Genomic DNA, 21,536 nt, shown 5'->3' on the forward strand with positions numbered 1-21,536 from the left:
TGTTCACATGTATATGGTGTTGTACAACTGTTACAGTTAGTACCTTTTAGCTTTCATTAAAATACTGCAAGCAGAAGAGTGCTGGCCGTAAGGACTGCACAGCCGCAGAGGCTCGTTTGTTCACTTGGGGCAGCACAGCTTATTCGCACGCCGTAAAGACATTGACCGGGTTTAGTACCTGATGAGAACAGGCGAGGCTGGTTGGATCTACCCTCCCACTGAAAACAACGTGATCTTTTTATTTTAAGTCACCTTTTAAAGTATTTGAAAAGATGGTTAGGGAACTGCCAGGTTAATTTTAGGGGGGAGTCTGATGCAGAGAGGTAAGTACATATCAGAGCACTAAAACCATTTTTTACATAAGACATTTGCCAAAACACAAGAGGGCTTTGGTTCATCAAGTCGAAGAGTGAGGGAAACAGAGGTCGACCCTGTGAAGTCTTAAAGAAGTTGCCCCACGCATTAAGCACTGGGACTCAACCTGCTCCCCTTCCTCCAGACTCCACAGGGGATTCTAGAAACAGCTGCCTTGGCAGTGGGCCGACTAAGAGATGAAAAGGGAAAAGGGGGAAAAACACATCCCTGAGAAGTGGTGGGCACAGACCAGCCTCCTGCAGATTTACATTCTGCTTACTCCTTGCATGGGTAGGCCAGTGAATCTCAAACAGTGAATTGGGTTAGACAGGGCCTGCCCTCTAGGAATCTGGCAGAGGCGAACAGAAAGCTTCTCTGGAAGAGGGTATGTTCATCCTCCCCTTAGCAAATCAGTCCCCTGCAAATCATTTTCAAGGGCAGTAATCACTGTCAGAACAACCAGCGCACGCACGAAACATGGATATCAAACATTTTGGCAGCAGATGGGATTTCAGCAGAAGAGAGAATTGGTGAATCAGAAGATAAATTAGAAGAAATCACCTGAGTGCTGCACAGAGAGAGAAACTATTAGGGTTCTCCAGAGAAACAGAACCAGTAGGACATATATATAGATATACAGAAGGAGGTTTATTCGGAGGGATTCACTCACATGATTTTGGAGGGTTAGAAATTCCATAATCTGCTGTCTGCCAGGTGGAGGCCAGGAAAGTCGGTTGTGTGGTTCCAGCCCAAATCCGAAGGCCTGGGAACTGCTGGCCTCTTAGTGTCCAAAATCCCAGTCCAAGTCCAAAGGCCCAAGAACCAGAAGTGCTGATGTTCAAGAACAGGAGAAGATGGATGTCCCAGCTCAAGCAGAGAGCAAATTTGCCCTTCTTTCACCTTTTTGTTCTGTTCAGGCCATCACCAGACTGGATGATACCCACCTGCAATTGGTGAAGATGATCTTCCTTACAAAGTCTACCAATTTAAATGCTGATCTCTCTGGAAACACCCTCACAGACACACCCAGAAATTATATTTTACCAGCCCTCTGGTCACCCCTTAGCCCAGTACATTGACACATACATTAACCATCACACAGACAGTGGTAGAGACTATAGGTGTAAAAGAGGGTAAGGGTTATGGATGGTACAAACATAGGTATGATGAAAGTCCTAAAAGGAGAGGAGAGAATGGCTGAGAATTTTCCAGAATCTACGAAAGACAACAGTCCATAGATAAGAGGCCAGCAAATTCCAAGATGTTCAGGGAGCAAATGAACAAGGTGAGAGGATTTGATCCACCTCAAATCAAGATTTATTATAAAGCTACAGTAACTAAAGTGTGGCATTCATGCAAGTACAGACAAGCAGAGGGAACTAGTAGAGAACCCAGAAACAGACCCATGCTTTTAGAGCACTGCAGAGCAGAGGAGAAAAGACAGACTTTCCAGTAACTGTGTTCCATCACAAAATCAACTCCAGGTGTGTTAAAGAAAAGACCCAAGTGCCAAGGGCAAAACCTAAATCTTTCATAAGGTAATTTGAGATAGGGAAGGATTTTTAAAAACAAGCTCTGAAAGCCATAACCATAAAGGAAAAGACTGATCAATTCAATTAAAATATAAATTTTTTGGTCATCAAAAGAAAATGTAAAAAGACAAGCCATGTAAGAGGGGAAAATATTTGTAACATCTTTTACCTACAAAGATTTTGTATCCGAAACATGAAAAGAACTCATGATAAAAAGGACAACTCAATAGCAAGACTTGAACAGGCATGTCACAGAAGAGGGGTTCAATAAATACATGAAGTTAAAAAAATACATATTCTATGACCGAGCAAGTCCATTCCTGATAATAGATACCCTAGAAAAAAAAGCATGTGTATGTGCATTGTTACTTGAATATATGCACAGCAGGGAATTCCCTAGCGGTCCAGTGGTTAGGGCTCTGCGCTTCCACTGCAGGGGGCATGCGTTCTCAATCCCTGGTCGGGAACAACAAAAACAACAAAGTATATTCCCAGCAGTGTTGCTCATAGTAGCCTGAAACTGTCCATCAAGAGTGAATTGGATAGGGCTTCCCTGGTGGCACAGTGGTTGAGAGTCTGCCTGCCGATGCAGGGGACGCGGGTTCGTGCCCCGGTCCAGGAGGATCCCACATGCCGCGGAGCCTGCGAGTCCAGAGCCTGCTCCGCAGCGGGAGGGGCCACAACAGTGAGAGGCCCGCGTACCGCAAAAAAAAAAAGTGAATTGGATAGATGATGAATAATATCTAACTTCATTTACATGTAACAACATGGATAAGTCCACAATATTGAAGGAAAGAAGCAAGGCATAAGAATACATACAGTGTGACTCATTTTATGTAAAGTTTAAACCAGACACCATTAAATGGTATGTACTCTTGCGTACTCTTCGTGGTGAGGGCATGATAGTAAATATTTTAGACTTGACTTCTGTCCCAAGCTCACTTGCTCCACTCTGCCACTGGAGTGAAAGCAACCCTCGATGGTGTTCAGCTGTGTTGTAGCATAAAACAACCCCTAGTTTATGGAAATACGCATTTGAGGTAAAATTACTTTTTAAAAGGAAGGGGGAGGGGATTTCCTGGCGGTCCAGTGGTTAGGACTCTGCGCTTTCACTGCCGAGGGCGCGGGTTCGATCCCTGGTTGGGGGAGGATCCAGCAAGCGGAACAGCACAGCCAAAAACAAATGGAAATAAAAAATAAATAAAAGGAAGCAGGATAAGAAGAAAAGGAAAAAAATGAAAGAGGATGCTGATGGTTGCCTCCTGGAAGGAGGGGTTTGTGATCAGAGAAGGGTAATGGGAACTTTCAGGATGCTGCCAGTGTTTTAGGGGGTTGTGAGGAGGTTTCACAGATGTTCACCTTACAGCTGTCTTTCTCATTCTATGTGGAAGTTATGTGTACAACAAGTAAGTTGTATGTCACAATAAAATAAGTTTTAAAAAACAAAACTTGTTAGTGCTTCCTTAAATGATTGTTACAACATTACTTAATTTTATGTGAATTTTTGTTTAGTTTACATTTGAATTGCTCTACTTTCTAAAATTTATATCAAAGAAATACTCTTGAAAGAATTTAAGTAGTGATATAAGGCTGTTGTTTCACATGTGATTTTTTAAAATCACATAAACGTTTAATTAAAATAAAAGTAGGGACTTAACCTGGTGGTCCAGTGGTTAAGAATCCGCCTTCCAATGCAGGGGATGGATGTGTGTTCAATCCAGATCCCACTTGCTGCAGGGCAACTAAGCCCATGTGCCACAACTACTGAGCCCATGCACCGCAACAAAAGATCCCGCACGTCACAACGAAGACCCCGTGTGCCGCAACTAAGACCCGATGCAGCCAAATAATAAAATAAAATGTAAAAATTAAACAAAAGTTAAAAAGTTATAGAACACTACTACTTCTGACCGGTAATTCAGGGTATATACATTAGATAATCTGTTCAGAGGCTTGGAGACACAGCTTACAATTTATATCTTGGCTTTATTTATTACACCAAAGTATTGACAGCTGTCTTTTTTATTCACAGGTTCAGTAGATGAAGGCGTCACTGAAGGGTTACCTACACTTCAGAGCACTTCTAGCACCAGTGCTCACGCAGATGATGATGATCGGTTAGTACTAACATAGTACATAGTTTTCTTGTAAGGGCTGTGCTTGTAACTCTAAACCCAAGCATTCTATCTGGGAATTATATAAAAGTTTATTGCGACCTCCCTTTAGTATATTTTTTAGTCATCAGGTAGCCACATAAATTAGACAACTTATAGTACAAGGGGGTTTTTTTGGGCATTTCCAAGACTTCCCAGCCCAGTTGCTTTAAATAGTATCTATATTAGGGGTTGGCAGGCTGTGGACCACAGGCTAATTCCAGCCACCACCTTTATTTGTAAATCAAGTTTTATTGGAACACAGACATGCTCATTTGTTTACATATTGTCCGTGGATGGCAGAGTTGAATGGTTGAAACAGATCATGTGGTGTGCAAAGCCAAAAATAATTACATCTGACCTGCTACCAAAAAAGTTGATCAAACCCTTATCTATATACTCATGGTTCCCAAGTCATTATCTTCACATTGACCCTTCCTGTTTGATAATTTTCACATAGACATAGCAGGGCCAAGACTTATGGCCAAGACAGACTCTAGCCTTTCCCTCCCCTCAGGCCTGACAGACTCTAGCCAAGACAGACTCTATGGCCAAGACAGACTCTAGCCTTTCCCTCCCCTCAGGCCTGCTCCTCCAGTCCTCCTGTCTCGGTGAACAGCACCATCATCCCCCCAGTTTCCCAAGCATTGTCTCTGGGAATTATACTTGATCCTTCTTTCCCTCACCTCCCACCACCATATTTAATCTTTAAGCAAGTCCTGTCAGCTCTGCATCCAAAATATACTTCTCCTCCTTCTCAGTCCACTTCTCCTCCAGCTCTGCTACTGCCACCCCAGCCCAGGTCACCACCATCTTTTGCCTTCACTACAGTAATCTTCAACTGGCCCCTGATTTCATTCTCCCCTACTCCAGTCATTCTCCATGTAGCAGCCAGAATGATTTTGTTTTTTAAATTAAGTCAGATTATGTTGCTGTTCTAAGTAGCAGATTCTTAAAATTCTCCAGTAGATTCACACTTAAAATCTAAACTCCTCACTATGCCTTTACAGGCCTACCTGATAGGACTTCCTTCAGACCATACTCCTCCTTGCATACCATATCCAGCCACGCTGACCTTCTTTCAGTTCCTAGAATATTTCTAGTCCATATTTGTTCTGGTTTGGGGCCTGTCTGCCATTTTAGGGCCTTTACTCTGCCTGAAATGCTTTCTCCCCTAATTTCCACATTGCTCACTCTTTCCTGAATCTTCAGATCACTGTCTAAGTGTCAGTTCTCAAGGAAAATTTTCCTGACCACCAGTCTAAAGTAAAACACCGATCACTCTGTTTTAATTCTCTGTTCTGATCATTTTCTCAAGTGTTTATTGTCTGTCTCTGACCACTGAATATAGACTTCACTGAATTAACTCCTCCTCTTAGAGTCCGGGACAGACTTAAAAAGTATATTTGTTGAAAACTTGAAGGATTCAAAGAACTCAAACAAGGTTTTTTGTTCTTGAATAGCTAAACCTGATACAGCAGGTTATGAACCAGAGTCATTTGAATACGTTAATGAAGGTGTAAACAAATGGAAATATGCCTACATTCCTTAATTTCAAACGTTAATGAGGTTGTCTGTTCTATACTAGATACTGTGCTGAGTGGTGGGCATATTGAGATGAAACGTAATAACCCTTTACCCTCAAAGAGATCAAGCCAACTTTGGGGGAGGGGGAAGAGGTTAAAGACAGACAAGTAAGCAGATAATCATGAGTCATCTGCAGAGGGATCGGTTGCTCTGCATAGGAGGGTACCTGCCTAAACCACTGATGAATCAAAGAAGGCTTTCGGGAGGAGGAGGTAACTTCTTGGGTACATTTCATAAAACGGCTGGGCGTGTTATCTAAGCACGTGAAGGAAGTTAAATACATGAAAGCACAGCACTCAGAGAGAATTGTTAAGGAGGAACTGCTTGGTATGGGTATGTTTGGGGAGTATGACAAGAAATGAGGCTGGAAGAGTACACAGACCCAGATCATGCAGAGTCTCGTCTGCCTTCACTCAAGATAACAGTGAACCATCGCAGGATTTTTATCAGGGGACTGATTTAATCAGAGAGATCACTGTGAAACAGTGAGGATGGGTTAAAGGGGTGTGGGCTAAAGAGAAGGAGTTATTAATTCAGCCGTGTATTGATGAGGGCCTGAATTAAAGCAGTAGTAGGAAGGAAAGTATTAGAGAGATTAAAGATACCTAAAGTAAAATCGTTTATGATATGTGCTTGGTCATACGACCTTGCTTAACTTAAGATACTTGACATTCTGGACAATAATATTGTTTCTCCTTTTGTTATAAATGAAACTTGTAATCTAACTTTTAAACTGCTTCAAAAAGTCTTAAAGTGTTTTTTTGTTGTTGTTGTTCATTTAAAGTTGTGCAGAAGTGTTTATTGAACTTAAAAATCAGAGCCTGGTTGCCTTCTTTGGTCTGTTTTTTAGATTGGAAAATGTTCAGTATCCCTACCAACTCTACATTGCTCCTTCCACCAGCAGCACAGAACGGCCAAGTCCAAATGGTCCAGATAGACCTTTTCAGTGTCCAACATGTGGGGTGCGATTCACCCGTATTCAGAACCTGAAACAGCACATGCTCATCCACTCAGGTAATGTCATCATCCCTATTGTGGCATAAATGAGCACTCCAAAACATTTTATTTTGAACTTCCAGTTAAAAACAGTAAACAGATGCTTTTGAGTTAGAAAAAAGTTTATCTCTGGGAAGTCTAGTGAGAACAGATAAACATAGGTCCATTGCTGAATTGGTGCAGTGTCAGAAATGTATTTGCTTACAGGCATCAGTATTCTCATTAAGACTTGGGTTGGGTGTAATATGTAAATGAAAAGGATATCAGATGCATGTGTGTATATATGTGAGGGAGAAAAGCACAAATACATACGGTAAAGCAAATGGGGTTAACAGGATGTATATTGGTGTTCTTTGTACTATTCTTGTAACTTCTCTAAATTTATAATTATTTCCAAATAAAAAGTTTTTAAAAATTAATAACAATAATTTAATTTTAATTCTACAGTCCTAAATTTCTCTGTGCCCTGATTAGTCAGCCTTGTAGTATTTTTTTGGTGTAAAAGAGATTTTGGATAAATGATGTGTAAAACATATTTGAAATTTAAGTTAAGTGTTCACGTAAAGGCAGTAAAATTCTTGCAGATAGAACACTGACCTCTGATAAGAAATCTTTACCGCTATTCTCAGCTGTATAACTATTTCACTTAGGTCTAACAGTCCCTGTGCTAACACTAATTCCCTATGACTTTGTTGAATCAATGGATGATGTTTTGAAGGGTTTTGAAATTTTATTTGCTAAAACTGTGATAATGAATTGGAAGGGACCATTAATATACTTTATATTTCATATATTAATTTCTACATATTTTTCCATCACTATTACATTAAATACCCAAAAACTCAATCAAGTAGTAGTTCTGTTGCAATCACTAATTATGTTCAGAGATGTTAGAATTTCCCTTTTTTCTTCTCATTTTTCTCTTGAGATAGGAAATGAAGAGTAGGTACTGATCATTTTCACATCTTCTCAATATAAACCTCACTACTTTAATGAAATGAAGTAATCTTTTGTGAAGATTTGGGCTCTGCTTAAATACTCTGGTTAAATTGTGTTTTGAAGTCTATAAAATACAAGATTTGGAAGCGTTCAAAAATCCATTGGAGTATATATTACCTCAATTACCCCCACCCCATGGTGCCTTTCTTTCTCGCTTTCTTTTTTCAAGCACTAGCGACTTCTTAGATGTTCTGTACCTTTTCTGAGATACTGAGTTTGGAACTCATTTTTGCTGATGATTTTTGTCTTTTCAGATTATCTCTTGCTACAGAATTACAGTTCAGAAGTCTGTGAGGTTTATGACATTTCCACTTATTTTATTTTTAGATAATATTTTGTTTTGCTTTATTTTATAGGAATTAAACCATTTCAGTGTGACCGCTGTGGGAAAAAGTTCACCAGGGCTTACTCGCTAAAGATGCATCGCCTAAAGCATGAAGGTAAACGCTGTTTCCGGTGCCAGATATGTAGTGCCACTTTCACTTCCTTCGGGGAATATAAACACCACATGAGGGTTTCCCGGCACATTATCCGCAAGCCTCGGATTTACGAGTGCAAAACATGTGGCGCCATGTTCACCAACTCTGGAAATTTAATCGTGCACCTGAGGAGTCTGAACCATGAAGCGTCAGAGCTAGCAAACTACTTCCAGAGCAGGTGAGGTGCACAACAAAAACCGAACCAGGAAAACTGCTTTCTAAACTCTCTTTTCCTGCTTTTAGGGCAGCCTGCTGTGTTTTTTTATCAGGTTGCCAGCTAATCAGTCACATGCCTTTTAAATTCCCACTATCCAATAATGCTCTGATCTCCTGATCTGATCAAATTTTGCTGATCCTTCTAAGTATAAACAATTTTAAATACATTTATAGTTGGCATTAGAAATCTTTTCCTACAGAAGTAGACTACTCATCAGCTTGTTTTGGTTTTTTTGTGGGTTTTTGTTGTTGTTTTTTTAAATACAAGGTTAAAGTAATTCTGTAGTACATTTTAAAATAGACCTTATTGGAGAATTTACCGTGTCAGATGATATTTAGTGATAGTGGATTACTTCAGACTCTTTGGATGTTAATTAAATTCTTGACCACTTCTCTCTTTTTTCTTTAAATAATAAGAGAAAATTCTACACCAACTATGGTGTAGAACTAATGGATATGATAATTTACATCAAATGAAGTTTTCCTTTTTTTATTTCAGTTTAGAGCTCCATGCTTTTAATATAAAAAGCTTATAATAGAGTTACCTTTCTGATTTATTGGGTATCCAAGGATCAGGTTCTAGTTCTAGCTCTGCCACTAACTAGTGTTATGATTTAACACATCACTTTACAGATGAAGAAGCTTGAAACGTAGAGAAAGATAAAATGTAAGCTTTAAAGATGATTTCTAAGGTCTCCTCTAGATATAAAATTCTGTTGTCTATTTTTAATACTTTATCAGAATTGTACATCTGTAGGAATTCTTAGTTTCTTATAAAATCAAATCTTAAATTTTTAACTGCCTTCATTTTTTAAATCTTATTTTTCAGTAGATTATTCCTGCATAGATTTTGTTTTCTCTTCAAGCCAGACATTTTGTTTAATGTAATCATTTCTAACTCTGGGTGTCTGGTTATCATATCACTAAACCTAGATTATACATGACATAACAAACTTTGTTCCGGACTAAAATAGTGTCCCAGTTAACCACGCCTGTTTTCTATATCTTCCCTGTACTGAGCCCTCTATCCTCTACTCTTGTTTAACACCTGAACACTTTTTAGAAAATATAACATAGGACATCTTAAATTGCTTTGCAGATGAGCAGACTTCAGTTTTTTAAATTAATAGTGGACAAATTATAAAATAACCTTAAGTATATTAGTTATTGACATTATAAAGTGTAATGAATTTTTTTTTTGTTTAACTGTAAAGATTTAAATCAAGCATCTAAGTAGTTTTTTACATTTCTCTATATAGTAGATTATATAAAAGGTCACTTATGCCTGAGGATTTAGTTTCTTAACTAATTTATATCCAGGAAGTAATAAAAAGCTAGGTTTATATACCTTATAATTAGTGTATAATCCAAGAAAGGTTACTCATAAGTTATTCAAATGATCTTTGTTTAAATGAACATGCTATTTCCATCTGTTTTGTATACAAAAACTCTTCTACATTAGAACAAGCAAGGCTGTTTAGGTGTCCAGAGTGACACTGAAGGTGATAATCTTAGCTCTCTTGGTGGTAGGGAGAGTTGGTATACTTTGGTTCTAATGGATGGTTTTGGTTCATATATTTAGGAAAGTTTAGAAGTTGAAAATTCCTGAGTTCTAATCTTCATTCAAAAATTAGAGAAATGAAAAATCCCAGTCTTGTTTTACAAATCAGGTCTTTGTATTGTGTCTTATTTATTACTGGCTTGAAAATTAACTCCCTGTTTCATCCTTTGCCTCTTACCTAGTGATTTCCTAGTACCGGACTACTTAAACCAGGAGCAAGAAGAGACCCTTGTTCAGTATGATCTTGGAGAACACAGTTTTGAAAACAACTCCTCTGTCCAGATGCCTGTAATTTCACAGGTCTCCTCGACCCAGAATTGTGAAAGCACTTTTCCCTTGGGGTCTCTTGGTGGGCTGACAGAAAAAGAGGAGGAAATGCCAGGGCAGCCAAAGACCAGTGCTTGTGCCGAGGCAACCAGAGAGGAACCCCCAAAATCAGAGCTGTCTTCTGTAACTATTGAGTAATTTCATGGTTTGGCTTCATTTTTGATTTTTGGAAAGTGCCTGTGCTTGGTCTTGTACATTTGAATTTAATTTAACTTTTTAAGCAAAAAAGGGTTTGGGAAAGAATTTCCCTTTTTACTTTGTAAGTTCTGCAACTGATGTTTTATTTTTCATGACTGAGAGATTGCTTCTGTAAGTGCACAGTAACATGGTGTTGAAATATAATAGAAACCTTGAGACTTAAGGAGAACCAGCTGACTTAAAACTGGTATCAGTTTCCTCTTCCATTATCAGGAGTAGGCTAACAACAGATCACTAGGTCAAGAAGAAATCAGATGATTATTGACCTTCCTGAAATGAAAGCGTACATCAGAGACATATTACAGAACGAATCTGGCAGATGGCCTGAATAGATGTTTACTCCTATACACAGGATATTGTACAGTCTTTTGTAAAGCCTGTTGTTTTTGGAAGTATTTATGGTGAGCTTTCTTAAAAATTATTAGGGTATATACTTCTGAAATCCCACGTGTTTTGTGTTTTTTTTTTTTTTTAAGCTTTGTCACTATAGTTTTTCATGGTGAAAATTTGGTATTGGGGTAGGTATTCCCTGTACCTTTGTAGTACCACTCCTCCAAATAATCTTTCTTCTGTGAAAGAAGGCGAAGAACCATGGTTAAGGATAGTCAACTTGTGTGAAATGACCAGGAACAGAGAATATAGTGTGTGAATCGGCTTCATAGGAACTCTTTCATACTGCTTTTCTGGATAAAATTACTGTTTACCTGGTCTTTGAATGTTAATGCCTGGCTAATTGGGTCATTGCCTAAATCAGTTTTCTCTTGCCTATACTTGGCATGATCCCATGAAAAGGAGATATACTGGAGATGTTCTATATTTTATACATAGGTTTGTGTATTGTTGAGGATGTTTTTATTCTGCTGTTTTGGACAAAATAAAGAATTCTCTGTTAAGGCTATATTCTTAACCCAACTGCGATTGTTTACAAAATACCCATATGACAGTGATAAATTGTCCTTATTCCAAAATATTTTAAGACATTGCCAAATGTCATATTAAAAGCAGTTAGGATAGTTTTTACGCAATGTAAGCAATAATGTAGAAGTAGAGGAGAGTCTATAAAATGATGATCTATGACTCAAATCTATTTGGGGAAAAAAAGGATTGTTAAGACTAAAGAAAAACTAAAAACCTTAAATTAATGACTATTACCTCTTGCTGCTAAAAAAGAAAAGAAAAGAAAGAAACTTCGTGGTTTATAGTTGAAACATATATGATACTCTAGACTGGAATATACATTTTTACCTGGTGCCATTAAAGCATCACTGACCTTGATCCTAAATATTCATGAGTCCATGAACAATGATCTTTTGAGTAACTCTTTTTTTCTATGTATATACCCAAAGTTTAATAATTATGAAAACACCTGATTAGGTTAGAAAAAGAAAATACAGTTTCTTATTCAAAACACAAGATCTCAGTTTTGTCTGGGTGCTAGTCGTTAATAATAAAATTTTTCTAAGTTATAGTGATTTGTTTCATTTTTTTATTAATTGGCTAATTCTGTAACTTCTTTTATCCCCTACAAATGTAAAGGAAGGGAAAGTGAACTCATTGAAGATTTTTTTTAGGCTAATGTTCTTTCTGTCTGTTTGAATATTCTGCTATTTTTAACTTGTTTCCAACTCCTTTTCTCACTCATGAACCTGTTGTTTCCTCTTTGCTCCCAAACATAGGTATAGTACCTTCAGGAAAATGAACATACACAGATTATGATGGCCTCCCATTATATATGCTTCTTTACTAATAGGTTGAATTACTTTCTTCAACAGACTGTGATACTAATAGCGGTACTGCTGTGTCTCAACTGGAAAGGTCAGGAATTTTTATTTTTAATGTAATATAGATCCTTTGGAAACTGTTATGCCTACCAGTAGATAAATCTCAAAAGTTAATTTTAAAATCTTAATGGAGAAAACAAAGAATCGGTAAAATTATGACCAGGAGTCATTGTTGCCCTCAGTTCTAAGAGTTATTTTTTTAAAAAAGAAGAAGAAGGAAGGAAGAAAAGGAGGAAAGAAATAGGGTTAATGAGAAGAAATATATCAGAACCATTTGGAGATTTGTGGGTTGAAAGTGTTTTAGCACACCCCCGTCCTGAGAATTTTGTATTAAGAGAGTCCTACACAGTTTTGGCAGCTCTGAGGTGTTCTGTGTTCTCAGAATGTAGGATTGACCACCATCACTGGCTATTTTTTCCCAAATGGAAACTTTAGATTTTCATTGGTATTTACAAATTATACAGATTTCCAAGTTTTATGAAACGTTTGAATCTACTGTGAAAATGCCGATTGTTGGTTGTCTGCTCCCCAAATCTTATCAATACAGGTAACTAACTAGTACTTAACATGTGATATAAAGAGTCCTTTTTTTCTATTTCAGTGAGGCTCTACATTTTTCTTGATACACAGTTTAAGGATACTTAGCTTATGGATCTGTTTTAGGAAACTAAGCTATGAGGGATAATTGTATATAGTGCTATTTAGATTTATTTAAAATTCCTCTAAGAGAAGGATGCCTGGATATATAATTTTTACCAGAATATATGGAAAACATTGCAGAGATGAAAGCCAGTTATATTATCTCATCCATTAGAAATTACCAGTATAACTAAACATAAAAAAAATTCCAGTTTAGAATACTTTAGCATAGCTATCTTTCTGAAAGGCCCAAGGAGGGGTAACTTTGTTAAAGGGCTTAAATTTTAGGATGCAAGATAAATTGCCTTTTTAAACCAAGTATTTTATATAAGAAAAGCATTTATTTTTCATTTTAAAGCTACCAAATAGGTATGATATACATACTTTAGAAATGAGCAAAGATATTTGCTGTGATACTGGATATTACAGCTCCTGCAGTCATTCTTTCCATTTTTAAGGGTGTATTCTAACAGTGGAAGCATCTAGCATGTCAGTGATTGTACTAATTCAGAAACGAAAGCATTAATACTTGTTTTCATTTTTTTGAATTTTAAGTTCGAGAAAGGGATGCAGATGGAGGTTATCACCCACAAATGTATTTAAATGGATATTTCTTACTTTGAATTTAAAGTAACCTTCTTCATTTTCATTTTAAATAATTAGTTATATATTTAGTTACATTGCCAGTTTTTAAAGTTCTCACTTTCAGTGAGGCAAAAGTGTACTAAAATGTTTAAATAGCTTCATTCATTCTTACATTTTAACATTTCAGCAACCATTCTGGCTTACAGAACTTACATTCTGGTTCCATGTTATGACACATGCCCTTCGGTTTTCAAAACAAAAAAACTTCCATTTTGTTAAAATATGTTACCAAGTGGAATGAACCAGCCAGCACATCTAATATAGTTATCGTTGGTAACTCTGTTACCTTCTAACTACTGAGCCAGTCTCTCCAGATGTGTAAATGGTTCTCTGGGAGCCTTTGGAAGTTGTATTAAGTCTTTTCGGTCTTTTATTTTATCTCTTATTATTTTTTATTCTCATACTTAATCTAAATGGAGACGAGTTAACTAGCTTAGTGGCTTTTATTCTGAAGATTCTCAGATCATGGTTCAGTTTCTTTTAGCTTTGTAGCCCCTGAGAAATACATTACTTTATAAGGTAATGGCAGTTTGTACTAGTGTACCACATGGAGAGAATTATTCTTATTACTTGATGAATGAACAATCCTAAAATTATAATATTGTACCCGAAAGGGCTTTGAGATTTAAGGAATTGATGAAGAGAATTAAAACTTTTGTGTGTCACTTACTCTATTTTCACCTGTATTGAAAATGTGAAGCTCTGGAGTATACAACTAAGTGAGGGAGAATAGTTTTCTAGTTATTAATATTAATTGGGAGGGAAAAAACTAGTAAAGTTCACATCTGGAAGCGACCCAAATTTGCTAAAAGGTAGTAAATGTGGTTTTCAGTGTAAGTTATTGACATAAGATGATTTATTTATAATATATTTAGATTTTGAAAGTTACTGAGAGAACCATGTATACAAACAAGATTTTCTTTTCTAAATCAGTGGTACAGAATGGGGTGTGCTCAATTACATTAACCATGTCTATGAGGAATATTTATAGCTAAGCATACTCCTCCCAGGCTTTAGGCTCAAATCGTCAAAATTTAAGTTATTCCATATTTTGCCTATACCCTTTTTTATCTTTCAGTGTCATTTTTGCTTGACAACATGTTGGTGGCCATAGGGTATTTTTATTTGGAAGGTCCTCAGCAAGACTAATTTGCCAAAAGCAATAATGGTTCACATTAACAATGAAGTAGAGTTGAACCAATTTCCAGGTTCAACTAAGGAGCAGACAGTCTATGGGTATTTCATTTTTAGATTATAAATATGTTGAGATTTATTAATGGGGAGTTAAGCCTATGTCAGATTATGGGATGAAGACTCTTAGTGACATCATAGTTGTACTTTTTTTTTTTTTTTTTTTTTTTTTTTTTTTTTTGTGGTACGCGGGCCTCTCACTGTTGTGGCCTCTCCCGTTGCGGAGCACAGGCTCCGGACGCGCAGGCTCAGCAGCCATGGCTCACGGGCCCAGCCGCTCCGCGGCACGTGGGATCTTCCCGGACCGGGGCACGAACCCGTGTCCCCTGCATCGGCAGGCAGACTCTCAACCACTGCGCCACCAGGGAAGCCCGTACTTTTTTTTTTAACTTCATACTTGACACAGTTAGATATTTCTACTACATCATAGTGATTATATTTTTATGATTAAAAAAAAGTAATAGTTCCATATCTTTACAAATAGTCTCTGCAGAGATGTCAGGAGATGATGTTACTGGCATCTCAATTTGGCAGTATCCAAAAATTGAGACTGCCTTCAAGTGTATATGCTACTTCGGTTATATAGCTCCCTCTGCATAGGGGCCAGGCCAGTTCCAACTAATACCAAGGTTCTTATGTACATAATAGTTTTCGAAGAATTTAAGGGTTCAGACCATTGGTTGAAAACAAAAAACTTTAAAAAAAATTTTTTAAAGACTTAAAATTTTTAAATTTCCGTTTGAAGTGCCTGGTTTATAAAATCTGATTCTCTGATGATTGCCTTTCTCTTTTAAACTGACTGATTTTGCTGAGTAAACTTAAAGCCCTAGGCTCAATTGTAATGATTTATTGGTAAAATTGCTGCTTGATGGTTTGAGGTTCTACAGTGTTGTGACTTTTATTAAATTGTCCCTGTTTTCCCAAATACCGGTCTAACCATAGCCAGATTTCATTATTCAATTAAACAGGTTTAAAAATCACCCTGTAAACGAATATTCAGGTTACCAAAGTACATCATCTGCTGAGGAAGGATCAATCTTCCCTACATTAAGAGGAGCCGTCATCTCCTCTAAACACATGCTGTTTCCTTGGTATTAGTGGAGGCTGTGTTCATTTAAAGATGGGAAGCCTTTCTTGCAGCTCCTAGAAACACCTGCTTTTTCTAGAAAGAACCTTTTCTATGATTAGGTTATAATTGTGTTTTCTCTAAGAGCTTTCTTTTATTTCAGTTATCAGTTTTCAAGTTGACAAATGCTATGTAAAGTCTCTCATACTGAGAGTGGTCCATTAAATTGCTGAAAGTTACACTGCTGTTCATCTTTCAGGTGCCTGAAATGAATGCCATCAGGTGATCAGGAGTGAGATCATAAACTTTATTCATTTTCTTCCTTGTACAAAGTGATGGCTTCTAATGCTTATATTTCAAGATATTTTTTAAAAATACAACAGTCTCTTGTAGAGTAAAATTTGATTTCAATCCAGGTCCCAATAATATATTTGATTTTTCTGTTGTTGCTGGTGCCTCCTGTTGCATCAGATAGAGATTGCCTGCCTCCTTGTAGGGCACCCTTGTGGCACCTTATGTCCAATTGGAAGATAGTATATGGCTTCTTTGTGCCTCTGCTATCTTTTCAAAAGCCATTTTATAAAAATCCTAGGTAGCCTATTTTAATATTTAAATATATATATTTGTGAGAGATACTTTTAGAACAGACTTTTTTTTTTACTTTAAATTTCCTGTATTCCCATTTTTAAGAGTAAATGTAAACTTTCCAGGATTTGAACTTGTCTTTTTCCACAGCAGCATAATGAAAAGCCGATTTGAGACAATAGACCATAATTCAGTGATAGAAGAAATTAATGTCTGATTAAAGGAAACAGACGTGAAGGGAAAAAAATTGTTTTGATGTAACAGAAATCAGTTTTTAAATAAAATTGTTTTAGTTTCTGTAATTTTGTATTTGCTGCTATAGTAGCTCAATATTTTACAGAGCTAACATATAAATCTGGCTTCATTCAAAAACTGGAGTACTTTCTAGTACATCCAGCCTAGGAGGAAGGTGTGTATGTACCACAGTCTTCCAGATGGGTGACTGGTGGTCCTGTTTAGCTAATGAATGCATGCTTTAAAATTCACCTATAGCCCAACATCAAGGAAGTTTGGGAGAAACTTTTATCTTGCTAGTTACAGCATTATGATTCTTCTTGGGCAGTGGCATTTGGTGAAACCCTTGGGGGAGGGAAGGTGATGCTGGGGAAAAAATGTGAATTAAATTATGTGGAAGGGTGTTGTCACGTCTTCTACCCTCCTAGAACCAGTACAACTTTCTTACCTGTGACAGGCCCAAGTTCACCAGCTTTGTATCCAGTTATCATCTCCTTCAAGTTTGGCTTTACTTGGTTACAGTGGCCATAGCTAAGTTATTTGGCATGTTTGACTTTCAACAGTAACAAAAATGGTTTTGGATTTGTTTTGTTTCCTAAAAATGTATACAGTGTCAGAACTTCACATTTTATATACTAGTATCTGGCTATGAGTACTTTACAGGAACCGTAGTTCTTGGTGACTACATACATATATATATTTTTGTGACTTTTTTGTATACTAAGTGCCGTTTCAATGTTACAATCATTTTTAGAGTTGTTGTAATCACTGTGAATATCATGTTTTTTCAAATATGTTCTGAGCCTATAGTGTTTGCTTTGTGAATATATGTGTATCGTATATATTCTGTATAGTTACATTGTACTGAAATATTAGCTTGTTTGATATAAGGAAAGTATGTATTGAGTACTTTTTGCTAGCCTGGTTGTTTAATCTTTTTTTAAAAGGTTTAAACTTTTTTAAAAACAAAAACTTTAAACCAGCCTTTATTACATGGTCACAAATAAAGTTGCAGTTAGACGGGATGGGCAGGGAAAAAAATAGTTTTGAGTGTCTTTGAATAGAAACATAAGACTAAGGTTTGTTTGGTTCCCCCCCCACCCCGACCCTTCATTAAAATATCTTATTAATGCTTTATGGAGTAAAACTTCATGCTGTTGTTATTTACTGTTGGCTGGAAGGAAGAATTGGTGGTGCTGATCGAGGTCAAGTGGATAAGAAAAGTCATGAGACTAAGGCGCACCTTAAGTAAGCATCCATTGAGTTTGTACAGACTAGAGAGTGTTCTGCGAGTCAGCATACACATCAGCTTCCTGGGCAGGTAAGAAAAGAGCTGAAAGGGCAAGGAGTCCATGAACACCATCCCTAAAACGGAAAAGAATATGAAGGAGGCTAGTTGGAGAAAGTCATCAAATCCTAGAGCTGTTGGCCAGGTATCTTGTGCAGACCTGCTTTCCTGAGTGGTGGGTTATGTCTTGAGAAGTTGCCTTGAATCTTTCTGAGGCTATACTTCATTGATTAGAGAGACCTGTTGGGGTATTTCAATAATACCTTACAACCAAGGAGTAGAGAATGGTACTTACTGGGGGAAGGCAACTCATTGCCTAGGTGATGAGCCTGTGAGAGCCTGAAGGAAGGGCATTCTAACTACAGATGCACCTTGCTGTGGATTTTGACAATAAGTGGTCTATAGAGTGAGAGCAACCGCCAAAGGAGACTGTGCCCTGACCCCAAGCTACCAGCCTCACTTAAGTTCAGGGAGGAAAAGCATAAATTTTTAAGAAGCATTTTCTATCATTCAGTGAGTGTGTTGAGTGTTTTGTTTTTTTGGTTTTTCTTGCAGTACGCAGGCCTCTTACTGCTGTGGCCTCTCCAGTCACAGAGCACACGCTCCGGACGCGCAGGCTCAGCGGCCGTGGCTCACGGGCCCAGCCGCTCCGCGGCATGTGGGATCTTCCCAGACCGGGGCACGAACCGGTGTCCCCTGCATTGGCAGGCGGACTCTCAACCACTGCACCACCAGGGAAGCCCTGTTGAGTGTTTTTAACAATGGTGTACCAAACCGTTCAAGGCCGGCAAACTGTGTTGGGGTCCTCAGTAGCTACCTCAGCCACAGGTGATCCATATAAATGCAGAACGTAGACTTTTAAGTACTCCTGCCTTACAGTTTGATTTGCATATGAATAACAGGCCAGAAAAATTCCTTTCAGAGAATGATACTAAAGGTAGTAAAGGAAGATGTGTGTCTGTCTCCTCGATGCATGGCACTGGGATACACAGTTGGGGCGTTCTTTTCTGAACAGAATGTTTGTTCTAAGTACTAAACTGAGAGATCTGCAAATGTACTGAGAGTTTAAATGGGGGGAACTTGCTCATAAACATCAAATCCCAAAATGTAATGTAATTCATTTTTCACATGGGTAAACTTTTATACAGATGGGAAAACTAAGATGGGGCATATAGTCAATCCAGAAAGAGCTTCCTCATCAGCAAAAGGATGAGAACCAGGGTTTGAACAGCCGTGGGGGCGAAGGGAAAGCTGTTTTACTGTTGTTAAACTCTTGATTTGTTTTCTTGAATTCTTGTGCCAAAAATACTTGAAATTTTTATACCCACCCATTCTATAGATAAGCAAACAAGTCACTGCAGAGGCTATGGGCAGAGCTGTCTTTAGAGTCATTTTGTGGGGCGCCTCCATACAGTCCCACACCCTTCTTTCTACTGTTGCCTACTTTTTTCCACGGCTAACATTTCTGGGGGCCTTTGGCTGGAGTCTGAAAGACTGAATAAGTGAGTGAGTGCGTCTCATTGACCAGAGAACCTGAAGAGTTAGACAGGCTTAGCACCATACACATACACACACTCAGTAAAGAGCCAGCTACAAATGAATTACCTCTGATGATTCTTGCCATCTAGAGACCCTCTGTTGGGAAAGTTGCTTTAGAACATAAGAAAAGATCACAACCAAATAAAATTCCACTAGTCCACTTTAATTTAGGGGCTGAGGCAGATGTGCTCTCTTTGGCATTTCAGGCAGCAGTGGTAAATGTGGTAGGACCTGTGTACATGATAACTTTTGTCCAGAAACAGAATTCTCTGTTGAATGCAAATGAGTCTACCTACAAGATTAGTAAAAATTCCTTTTCAGAGTGTTTTACAGTTTATAAAATGCTAGCACTGTGAGTGATTTGGTTTTCAAAAACCCAGTGACATAATAACAAATGTATGACCCACGCAGATAGGGCCCTTCCTACCCATTATAGAAAGGCAGTAGAGCCACCCTGAACTCCCTAGGCACCAACAGGGCTGCAACCCGAGAAGTCTTGAGTTGATACAGCGCTCAGCTCTCCCAGACCCAGCGATAGGAAGAAAACCCTGAAGCTTTGACCCCGCCAGTCCTAGCGTTGCGATTCTTTGGGGCACTAGCATTTTGGGAGACCCTTGAGGGAGGGTAACGCTGGCAGAAAGTGTGAGTTCGTTTATGCAGATGGGTGTTTTTGTCTTTTGTGCCAGGGCCTAATTCTAAAGGAGAGTCAAGTTAACTTACTCTCCTGATGTGAAACAGTTACAGGTGACCTTGCTGTAAATATGTGAACTGGTCGTGTGCTTTTCTTTGTGTGATTTTACCTAAATATCACCTCTGGATTATCTTTCCCACCCCTGTTGGTAATATTTTCTGTCATTTTCTCCATCCCTGCTGCTGCTACTTAATTCAAGCCTCTGTTGTTTCTGGCCTAGAAACAAAAACAGCCCTCTCTCCAGTCTGGCCCCCTCTGGTCCATCCTTCCCGTTTCTGCTGGGTCATGTTTTAACCGGGCCACTGCCCTGCTTAAAGTCCGCCTCCCGCTCCCTGGGAAATCCGTCCCGGCCTGCTGTGCTTGGCTAGTTGTAGTTGGACTTTCACTACAAAGGTCAGGCTTCACCTCCTCTTGGAACCCGCCACTCAGTCCCCACTCCCGTCTACCTCCAGTTTTGGGGTGAAGGTCCCTCTCCCTAGCAGATTTTGTTTAGCTACACCAACCCACATCTCAGTCACACTGTCTTGTAAAGCTACCTCCTGGGGCAGTTATGAGAATGGAATGATTATATGTAAAAGGCTTAGAACAGCAAGCACCTAGTGTAGAGTAGCCACTTAAAAAGTCTTGTCTATTATAACTAGCGTGTCTCCCTCACCTGATTTATTTCTTGACATCAGGGACTGTGTCTTCTATTTGTATATTCGCTGTAGTGCCAGGCACATAGTAGAACTCAAAAAAATGTTGAAGGAATAATTGAATGTTGCCAGCAAATGGTCATAAGCTCACTTTACCAGAATGCTCAGAGGTACTCACCAGGGAACTTTAGGACAGAACACCGAGAAGCATGGCACCTGACAGTTTGCCTCAACTCCCACTTCAAGTCTAATCCTCAGAACAACTGCCGTCAGCCTGGCCACAATTTCTCCAGATTGTTCTCTGAAACACTGGTGCTGCCATTTCCCTCCCTTTAGTCCGGTTTACTCATCCATCAAGTCCATACCTAAGTTTCACTTCTTAAAGAAGCATTCCCAGAGCCTCCCACGCTGGGCTCTGACTTCCTGTTAGGTTCACGAGCATCCTGTGCTTTTATTACAATGGTGATTGATTATTTAAAAGCAGTTGGACTAAACTCCATTTGATTAAGTTCCATTCGGACAGGGCCATACCTGTCTCTTGTACCAAGGTGTCCCCAGGCCTGGGGTTGATGGAATGAAGTCTCTGACCCTAGGAGCTTATGGTTTCTGAAGTAAAGACTTACAGAAATAAAACGAATATGGAAATAACTGAGTACCATGAGGGAAACAGCAAAGCATGTCCTCTGCCAATTTGGAGGGAGAGACCTGGCTGGAGGGATCAGGGAGGCTACGTGGAGGAGGAACATTTGAGCTGGAATTTCCTTGTAAAGAGGTCTAGAAATTTGTACTGGCAGAAATGGGGGTGGGATGGCACTTAGGAAACAACACTGAGCACAAGAG

The 21,536-nt window shown here is 38.6% G+C and overlaps 1 protein-coding gene across 12 annotated transcripts in view; it reads left to right on the plus strand.

The window, feature by feature from the left end:
- ZBTB44 (zinc finger and BTB domain containing 44) overlaps window positions 1–19,036 on the plus strand; it is a 71,646-nt gene extending 52,610 nt beyond the window's left edge. For 4 of the 12 annotated variants that reach the window (XM_033861781.2, XM_033861780.2, XM_033861786.2 and 1 more), the window contains 4 exons: window positions 3,919–4,003; window positions 6,477–6,640; window positions 7,978–8,278; window positions 10,060–17,680. In XM_033861781.2, coding sequence (XP_033717672.1) covers window positions 3,919–4,003; window positions 6,477–6,640; window positions 7,978–8,278; window positions 10,060–10,342 — 833 coding nt within the window. In that variant the 3' untranslated portion in view covers window positions 10,343–17,680. Of the gene's footprint in view, window positions 1–3,918; window positions 4,004–6,476; window positions 6,641–7,977; window positions 8,279–10,059; window positions 17,681–18,386 lie in introns of those variants that run through there. The other 8 variants (XM_033861782.2, XM_033861788.2, XM_033861783.2 and 5 more) reach the window with 6 other exon arrangements.
- The last annotated feature ends 2,500 nt before the right edge of the window (window positions 19,037–21,536 follow it).

This window comes from Tursiops truncatus, chromosome 8, assembly GCF_011762595.2.
Source record: "Tursiops truncatus isolate mTurTru1 chromosome 8, mTurTru1.mat.Y, whole genome shotgun sequence".
Taxonomy (NCBI): Eukaryota; Metazoa; Chordata; class Mammalia; order Artiodactyla; family Delphinidae; genus Tursiops; species Tursiops truncatus.